Below are 10186 nucleotides of genomic sequence, written 5' to 3'. Positions count from 1 at the left end.
TGGTCCACACAGTCCAGTTTCACCATCTCTTTAATCTGGTAGTTAGTTAAACAAGCAATCCTTTTGCAGAGAATTAACTGAGAGCAGCAATGTACATTTGACAGTGAGATTAAACCAGTGAGATTTCACTCACTCCAATTGCAACCTCTTGTCATAGACGACCACATAACTAAAGTAGATAAATGCTGCAGTTTAACCAGAAGGATGTCTTTTTTCTCCCTTCAGATCTGCCCTTTCATATGCAGAGCCAAAGCCATCACACACTAAACCCAACATCCAGCTGCCATTTCCCACTAAGTAACTGATCTGCTCAATCAGTTGTGCACTGGAAGCTGGTGATGGCCGCTATCACTGTACGTCAAACTTCACAAGAGGGTGGAAGTAACCTAGCTTTAGCTCAAATACTCTAGGATTGCTTTCAATGTGAATGCATTAAATTCAGATCAGTAAGCTCACTCTACTGGCTGTTTCAAAGCAGTAAGAAGATTCCAGCAAGAATGTGCTGCAGAAGCAATCTATAAATCGCACAGCAAATCAGGGTGCGATCCAGAACACCTCCCTAAATCTACTCAACACTGAACATACAGCGTGTAAACTGGCCCCAACACATACACATATACACACACACACACACACACATACACACACACACATACACATACAGAGGAATAGGTGAGCGAAAACTTGGAACTGGTACTGGAGGTCAGGTCGCATGAGTTCCATTTTTATTTTAAAAAGGTTTATTGAACATCAAAAGGAAACAGAACCTAAGTTTTACTTTAAACTTGAACATAAAAAGTATTAAATTCCAATACGTTGCATGTGATACTTCTAAATGAGCTTTCATGCAAACCGATGTCACACCCTCAGAACCTTCCAGATCTTTCCCGATCCTTGGATCGCCTCCGATCACGATCTCGATCCCGTCCTGCACGACCTCCACGTTCCCGTGACCGAGATCGCTTACGCTCACGAGATCTTGACCTTGACCTGTGTCTGTTACAAAGCACAAAATTGTCAATAGATTTCACAACATGGGCTGTGTCCCACATTGCCCGATACCCAGACATTTTCCCAGGCCCCATCACCCGGAAGCAATGAGACCGCAAAGCAGTCCTCTGACAAATCCCAACAGATCATTCCCACCAGAAACCAAAAGTCCAAAGGCCATGATATCTACCCTCTCCCTGAATCAGACCCAAACTATCACTGCCTCTTTCACTACATACCATACTTCAGTAAGGACATTAAGGGTTTGGACAGGGTGCAGAGGAGATTGACCAGAATGGCACCAGGAATGAGGGAGTTCAGGTGTGGAAAAAAAAAATCAGTGAAACTGCTATTGTTCTTACAGCAGAGAAGGTTAAGCGAGGGAAATCAATGTAAGTGGTTAAAGTAAATAACAGACCCTGGTCCCAGGGGCAAAAAGCTGTTCAAAGGACAACCATTTAAGTTAACTGACAAAAAGAACCAGAGATTAAGTGAAGATTTTAAACCAAAGTTGCCTTCACCCAGCAACACAAAAAGAGTGGAGGGAACAGATTCAGTCACTGTCAAAGGGAAATGGAGATAAACTAGACACCCAATGGGAAAAGAACAGGACAGCTGGACTGATCGAAAATTCTTTCCAAGAGCTGATAACGGTCAAAGCCATTCTTCAGTGCTGTATTCTATGAAAAATAACTCTGTAGCAATTCCAAAATGAATCCCACTCTCTCCATAATTCTTTACCAATTCCCAAACTAATCCCACTCTTTCCATAATTCCAAATCAATTGCCAAACTAATTCCACTCTACAGCCCTGTACCAATTCCCATATTAATTGCACTCTCCCTGTAGCTCAGTACCAATTCTCAAACTAATCCTGCTCTCCCCATTGTCCAAAAACCATTCCCAAACTAATCCTGCACTCTCCCCACAGCCCTGTATCAACCCTAAACTAATCCAGCTTTCTCCCCATAGCCCTGAGCCAAGCCTAAACTAATTGTGTGCTTTCACCATAACCTGTGCACTAATCCCCAAAGTAATCCCACTGTTCCCAATACCTCGTACCAATTCCACACTAATCCTATGTGTTCCATAGCCTATACAAATTAAAACCCACTCTCTCCCTAACCCTGCATCAGACCCCAAACTAATCTCACTGCCCACACCCTGGTTACAGTCTGTAAACATGTACACTTCAAACTGTTTGATTTGATCTTTGCCCTCAGTTATACACTTTTTTGGCACTGTAGAGCATCAGTTGCTCCAACAACCCTCTGAGCAATGACTTTTAAATCTCTCCACTCATGGTGATAAGTTTCTAAATTACATCACTTTTCCTCAGAGGAAACGGTTGTTCCCCATTCACTCCATCCAAACTAAACCTTAGTCAGTCTCCTGCTAACCTTCTTGCTCCAGTGGAAACAGTCCCAGGATCTGAAGCCTCGCCACTGAACAATAATTCCTCATTGTGGCATCATCCTGGTGAATCGATGCTGTACTCTCTCTATATTAATGTTAATAATGGGGCCAAAATTCCAACTTCAAAGACGGTCTGTTATAGCTTTTAGCCCTCTGAACCCACCACCACATTCAGAGGGTTTGCAAGGGCTAATCTGTCAGTCACGTTAATTCTTGATCTTAAGAATTGGCACCCCTAGTCATCCCTTCCCTCAATCCTATCTTCAGAGAGCAGCACTGCTCTGGGTCTAGAATCAAATCAGCCATATGGAACCCTGAGGCACAGACAGTGCCAGGCTGACAGTCACCTTTGTAAAACCTGTCTCACCCAGCCAACCCCATTACCACTCAACCGAACGTCGAGTATAGATGAAGTGATAAGAGTCTCTGGGACTGACTGCAGCACAGTCCTGCTCATAGAGTGGAGTGGGATTTTTCAAAAGTTCATTCATGGGATGGGGTTGACATTAGCTAGGCCACGGTTTATTTTCACAATTCTCTGAAGGTGCTGGTGTGCTGTCTTCTTCAACCACTGCTGTGTGGTGTGGAGAGACACAATGATGTGAACACCAGGATTTTAACCCAGCGACACTAGAGGAGTGATGATATAGTTCCAAAGTCAGGATGGGGAGTGGCTTGGAGGGAAACTTGCAGGTGGTGTTCCCATGTACATGCTGCCCTTGTCCTTCCAGACAGAAGTCATTGTGGGTTTGGAAGGTGCTGTCTGAGGAATTTTGGTGATTTCTGCAGTGCATCTTGTATATATAGTACACACCGTTATCTCAGTGTTACTGGAGGAGGGATTAAGTGTATATGAATATGGTGCCAATCAAGTGAGCTGTTTTATCCTGGATAGTGTCAAGCTTCTTGAGTGTTGTTGGAGCTGCCCCCATCCAGGGAAGTGGGGAGTATTCCATCACACTCCTGACTTGTGCCTTGTGGACAGGCTTTGGGGAATCAGATGGTGAGTTACTCTTTACAGTTTATCCAGCCTCTGAACTGCTCTTGTAGCCACAATATTTATATAGCTAGTCCAGTTCAGTTCTGGCAAATTGTAGAGGGGGATTCAGTGACAGTGATACCAATTATGCCACTAAATATCAAGGCATCTGATTGCAGAACACTGCTGCCCACAACGTGGGAGAATGCCATAAAAGACAAAAAGAAATTTTAAAAAAGTTAAAATCTAAACTGGACTAAGAAAGGCAATGGGTCATCAGCCCACCTCCACCCAGTGTGCTACTAACTTTTCAATGAGGGATTAGCCTTCCCCATTACAACACCCTCCCATCCCCTCCTCCCACTGGCCACTTCTGGGTCACTGATATCCCATCCACTCCAATGCATCTTCCAACTATGTGCTGTCTCATTAACTAGAATGGAATTAGTCTGATACATGCCATTGATGTTCAGACTGGAGAAGGATTGTACTCACCTGATAGCAGCCATTAAGTGTTTTGGGGTGATGGTTAGCAGCCGTTTGTCACCAGACGAGGTCACACGGCTACCCTGCTGCTGGCTGAAATACATGGGAAACGGTGAGGCATTTTTTGGTAAAAAAACAGCAGTAATTAAACTGGGAATGGAAGTAGGCTTGGTGTGTGGGACAGCAAAAGATCTAGGGTTACAGCTCACAGAGCATTAATTGCATCTTGCCAACATGACAAGACAGTGAAAAAAAGCTAATAAAATGTCATGTCTTATCACAGGAGGGTTAGGGTAAGAGAATGCTGAGTCTATACAACACCTTAATTAAAACCATAACACTGAACTTAAATAACTGCACCCAGTATTGTGGTCCACCCTATCAGAAGGATATACTGAGACTTGAGAGAGGGTACAGCAGAGACTTGTTGGGATGCTGCCAGGTCTGAGTGCAAAAATTGACAAAACCTGGGTATCTTTTGCTATGAACACAGATTATAGGGGAACATGTTAGAAATGTCTATAATTATGGAAGTGTAGGACAGGACAGCGAGGAGTAGACTGTTTCCACTGTTTAAGGGTCTGGAATGAGACCCCACATTTATATACTGGGGCAGGAGAAACTTTGGCAGTGAATTATTTTCCAGGGTTAGTCATTAGGCAGCTGGATGAAGGAATATGGGAACAAAGTGGGTTAATATAATTTCAGACTCCTCAGTCAAGCAAGTACAGGCATAGGTTGCTTGTGCAGACTGATCCATTTGCATTTGCTTCTACATTAAATAAACCAACACAGTAGGGCTTTATGTGATATTTAAACACCAGGAATCACATACATTCAAAGCTTTGCATTTCTACAGCAAGCCACAAAGAAATATAAATTAGGTGATTTTTTTTCTTGCACATGACAAAGTGAAGGTGAGAGGGGACATCCCCAACACTTCCTCAGCTGCATTCAGAGCTGCCATGGGAAGGAGACAAAATGGAGTAATAAGGTTAACAAGTCTTCAATAAGTTTTACGGTAATACACAGGACTGCTTCCAGATTCCAGCCAACATGAGACAGTTGGATGAAAACAGGCCACAAATCCAAAGTGCATAAGCTAGCTTTGACTGTGATAATTTGCATTTGACTGCACTGAATTAGCTCCAAACTACTCACCAAAATGACGACATGGGGTCTGATTCACAAGAACCTACTGCCAACACTACACTAGCTTTTTCAGCTTTTACCAAGATTCCTAAACTCCCAAAACTGAAAGTGTTTTGAAAAAATAAACACATTTTACACCCAGCCACCTAAACAGTAAGAACTGACCTCTTACGACGCCGTCCATACAGTTCACGACGTAACTCCCGTGAAATTGGCTTGAGGTGCATGAAGTTGCAAAAGCCTCCTCGTGTACACTCACTGCAAAACAGAACAGGCAACAGTGTCGAATGTCTGAATCCTTTAGTACCCCACGTCTTATTATTCCATAGTCCTCATTCTTGTTGTCTACACTGCTCCTGTCTCATATCGGAGTGTCACTCTTTTACTTACATTTGGTTCTAATAATCTCTGCAAATGTGATCCAATTATTCCACAAAGTTCATATCACTTCCCCAATCCATTAAGACAATGCAAACCCATCCGCTTGAATCAAGGTTTTGGTCCTACCTCAATTTCTCAGCAATGTTGTTTAGAGAAGGAAATCTGCCTTCCTTAGTTGACCTAACAGTGACTCGAGACCCACAGCATTGTGGTTGACTCTTAACTTCCCTCTGGGCAATAAGTGTTGGCTCAACCACAAACAGACTAAATCAGTAAATGAAACAAAAAAGTTTGAAAGACTGAGAGGTAATCCAATTGAAACTGATTAAACCCCTTACAGGGTGTGAGATGGTGCTTGTAGATAGGACATTTCCTGGTGGGTGGGTCACAGAGGACAGTCTCAGAAGGAGGGAGAAGCCACTTAAGACTAAGATCAGGAGGAATCTCCTCAATGGTGGCGAGTCTTTGGAATTCTCTACCCCAGAGCTGTGGAAACTCAGTCACTGAACAGGTTCACAACAGAAATTGATAGATTTCTGGAGACACCATGGGGAAAGTAACATTGAGAATATTAACCAAGATTCAGAATAGTGGAGCAGGCTCCGTGGGATAAATAACCTATACCTATTCCTTTGTTCTGGTGCTTCCAGAGCACTGTAGGCCATTTCACATCCTGGACAAAATTATAAAAGGGATAATGTATATCACAAATGGGTCCAAAGTAAGTGCCCTGATAAAGAAAAGAACTATCCTACAAAGCCTTGATTTTTCACCAGAGGAGAAAGATAACTTACTTGTAGGAGAGCAAGCCAGCGAGGGATGCAGAGGCAGCTGTGGCATTGCGTCCAAATCTGAGTACCACACTTTAGGATGTGAAGACTTTGCAGCGTGCAGAGGAGATTTATCAGAAAGGTACCAGGGATGAGGGATGACACCTCATGTCTTCCTGACCCCCACACAATCTTTAGCATTGTGCCAGTGAATTCACATTCTCCCCCAATTACCACATACCTTGATGTTAAATTCTGTCTGCTGCACTTTCAAATGTGACATTGCTGATAAATTTTAAAATGTTTTAGGCCAATAGTTAAATCATTTAGCCTTATAAAAAACAATAGCTCCAGCGCTGACACTTGGGGAACACCACTGTCTACCATCCTTCAGTTTAAAAAAACAGAACCTCTTAGCACATCTTGCTGCTTTTTTTCCTCAATACCTTTTATTAGGAACAGAGAAACAAGAGGCGGCTATTCAGCTCCTCCGGCGTTTTCCACCATTCAATGTGATCGTGGCTAATCTGTGGCCTAACTGCACCGACTTTAACATATCCCCTAATACATGAACAAAGAACAAAGAAAATTTACAGCCCAGGAACAGGCCCTTCGGCCCTCCAAGCCTGAGCCGATCCAAATCCACTGTCTAAACCTGTCACCCAATACCTAAGCATCTGTATCCCTCTGCTCCCCACCTACTCATACATCTGTCCAGGCGTATCTTAAATGAATGTACCGTGCCTGCCTCTACCACCTCTGTTGGCAAGGCGTTCCAGACACCCACCACCCTCTGTGTAAAGTACTTACCATGTGTATCCCCCTTAAACTTTCCACTTCTCAGCTTGAAAGCATGACCTCTCATTACTGAATTCTTCACCCTGGGAAAAAGCTTGTCTCTATCCACCCTGTCTATACCCTTCATGATTTTGTAAACCTCAATCAGGTCCCCCCTCAATCTCCTTTTTTCTAATGAAAATAAACCTAACCTACTCAACCTCTGTTCATAGCTAGCACCTTCCATACCAGGCAGCATCCTCGTAAACCTTCTCTGCACCCTCTCCAAAGCGTCCACATCTTTTTGGTAATGTGGCGAACAGAACTGTATACAATATTCTAAATGCGGCTGAACCAATGTCTGGTACGATGTTAACATGACTTGCCAGCTCTTATACTCAATACCCCATCCAACGAAGCAAGCATACTATATGCCTTCTTGACCACTCTATCCATCTGTGCAGCAACCTTCAGGGTACAATGGACCTGCACTCCCAGATCTCTCTGCCCATCGACTTTTCCCAAGGCTCTTCCGTTCATTGTATAATTCGCTCTAGAATTAGTCTTGTCTAAATGCATCACCTCACATTTGTCTGGATTGAAATCCATCTGCCACTTTTCCGCCCAACTCTCCAGTCTATCTATATTCTCCTGTATTCTCAGACAGTCCCTTATGCTTTCTGCTACTCCACCAATCTTCATGTCATCTGCAAACTTTTCTAGATCATTTATGTATATTACAAACAACAGTGGCCCCAATACTGACCCCTGTGGAACACCACTGGTCACCTTTCTCCATTTCGAGAAACTCCCTTCAACTATTACTGTCTCCTGTTGCTCAACCAGTTCTTTATCCTCCTAGCTAGAACACTCTGCACACCAGGTGACTTCACTTTCTCCATTAGTCTACAATGGGGAACCCTATCAAACACTTTACTAAAGTCCATGTATATGACATCTGCAGCCCTTCCTTCATCTATCAACTTGGTCACTTCCTCAAAGAACTCTAAGTTGGTAAGGCACGATCTCCCCACACACAAAACCATGTTGCCTATCACTGATAAGCCCATTCTTTTCTAAATATAAATAGATCCTATCCCTCAGTACCTTCTCCAGCTACTTTCCCACCACCGATGTCAGGCTCACTGGTCTGTAGTTACCCAGAATATCCCTACTACCCCTCTTGCACAGGGGGACAAAATGAGCAACCCTCCAGTCCTCCAGCACCTCATCTGTATTTAAGGATGCCACAAAGATTTCTGTCAGGGCCCCAGCTATTTCCTCTCTCACCTCCCTCAGCAACCTGGGACAGACCCCATCCGGTCCTGGGGACTTGTCCACCTTAATAACCTCAGCAAAAAATTTAAGTTAAGCACTTACTTTAAAAAATTTTTTTTTTTCTGTTGCATACTTAAAATAAAGGTAGATTATTTTCAAAAAAAAAACAAAGGTTGTATTCAGAGCTTTTATTTCAGCCTTATACTATAGGTTTTAAATTTTCCCAGCATAGTGTGTCAGCAGCAGCCTACAAACACTGCACGTGGGAAAAAGTGTGGGTCTTTTCAGGCAATTCTATGCTTACAAATGTTTAAGGGGAATTATGACTGTCAATGGAGTGGCATACTCCTCCTGTCAGACTTGGGAGAAAAACACAGGAAACGTCCGGGAACTATAGATTGGTGAGTCTGACATCAGTGGCCGGTAAGTTGTTGGAGCGGATTTCGAGAGATGGGATTTACGTGCATTTGGAGACGTAAAGACCGATTACGGATAGTCAGTGTGGCTTTGTGTGTGGGAAATAGTGTGTCACAAACTTGATAGTTTTTTTTTGAAGAGGTAACCAAAAAGACTGAGGAGGGCAGAGCAGAAGTTGTCCTCATGGACTTTAGTAAAGCCTTTGACAAAGTTCCACATGGCAGACTAATGAGTAAAGTTAGGTCACATGGGATTCAGGGAGAGCTTGTCAACTGGATACAAAACTGGTTTAACAGCAAGAGACAGTGACGGAGGAAGGTTGCTTTTTGGACTGGAGACCTGTGACCAGTGGTGTACTGCAGGAATTGGTGCTGGGTCCACTGTTGTTTGTCACTTATTTAAATGATTTAGATAAGAACACAGGAGTCATTGTTAGTAAGTTTGCAGATGACACCAAAATTGGTGGCATAGTCAGAGAAGAAGGTTAACTAAGATCACAAAGGGATCTTGATCATTTAAGCCAATGGGCTGAGGAGATTCTGGAATCTCCAACAACTGGAAATAGTTTATCATTATCTGTCTTTTCCTGTTAACATCTTGAAGACTTCAACCTGATCACGCCTTAATCTTCTAAATTCTAGTGAAAACAGGCCTAATTTATACAATCGCTTCTCCTAACTTAACCCTTGAAGTCCAGGTACCAACCTTGTTGTACGCCAAGGCCATTATATCCTTCGTATGGTGTGGTACCCAGATCTGGTCACAGCACTCCCAGTGGGGTCTAACCTGGGTTTTGTATAACTGTAGCATAACCTTTGCATCCCTGTACTCCAGTCCTCTTGATATAAAGTCCAGCATTCATTAGCTTTCTTAAACTGACTTTATCACACGTGCATCAATTTTGTGAACCAGTCTTTTATGTGGTCCTTTCTCAAACATTTTGTTGAAGTCCATATAATTCATGACTGCTGAGATGTTCCCCCACATTTACTTTACTTATCTGCTCTGGTTCATTCCTACCATGTGACTGAAAGATAAATCTTTCCTTTGAGATGGGATGGTCATTGGTTTAAGGATCGTTGGTGGATTTCTGCATTGCATCTTGTAGGTTGTACATATAGTCGGTTCTGCTATAACGCAAGTTTCTTCAATGCGAATTAACTATAGTGTGATTGAAGAATTTAGATCATTATTCGTAGAACACAAACTTTCCTTACCTGTATTGGCTATAATGCGATTCCAGTCCCATTGGTTTAAACAATGCTGCTATTACTTGATTTTCTTATAATGCGGCATCGCACGAGAATGGAACGATCGTGTTATATCAGAACAGACTGTACTACTGCCACCGAGCAACGACATGCAGAGGGTGTGAATGTTGGTAGATGTGGTGCCAATCAAGTGGGATACTTTGCCCTGGATGGCGTAAAGCTTCTTGAGTGTTGGATGAGTGCGGCTCCAACCAAGTGGGTAGTATTTCATCACACTCCTGACTTGTGCCTTATGAAGGTGGTGAACAGGCTTTGGGGAGTCAAGAGGC

The 10186-nt window shown here is 43.1% G+C and overlaps 1 protein-coding gene across 4 annotated transcripts in view; it reads right to left on the bottom strand.

Annotated features, from left to right (window-relative positions):
• Window positions 1-703: 703 nt before the first annotated feature.
• u2af1 (U2 small nuclear RNA auxiliary factor 1) overlaps window positions 704-10186 on the bottom strand; it is a 48487-nt gene continuing 39004 nt past the window's right edge. For 2 of the 4 annotated variants that reach the window (XM_043701455.2, XM_043701454.2), the window contains exons 7-9: window positions 5189-5281; window positions 3881-3964; window positions 704-996 (exon numbers count right to left, since the gene is read on the bottom strand). In XM_043701455.2, the coding sequence (XP_043557390.1) occupies window positions 867-996; window positions 3881-3964; window positions 5189-5281 (307 nt within the window). In that variant the 3' untranslated portion in view covers window positions 704-866. The remainder of the gene's footprint in view (window positions 997-3880; window positions 3965-5188; window positions 5282-10186) is intronic. The other 2 variants (XM_043701457.2, XM_043701456.2) reach the window with 1 other exon arrangement.

Source organism: Chiloscyllium plagiosum, unplaced genomic scaffold (assembly GCF_037043375.1).
Source record: "Chiloscyllium plagiosum isolate Xiang-an unplaced genomic scaffold, Cpla_swu_hap1 HiC_scaffold_12, whole genome shotgun sequence".
Taxonomy (NCBI): Eukaryota; Metazoa; Chordata; class Chondrichthyes; order Orectolobiformes; family Hemiscylliidae; genus Chiloscyllium; species Chiloscyllium plagiosum.
Note: the sequence above shows the minus strand (reverse complement) of the source record. Positions and strands in the feature narration are given on the sequence as shown.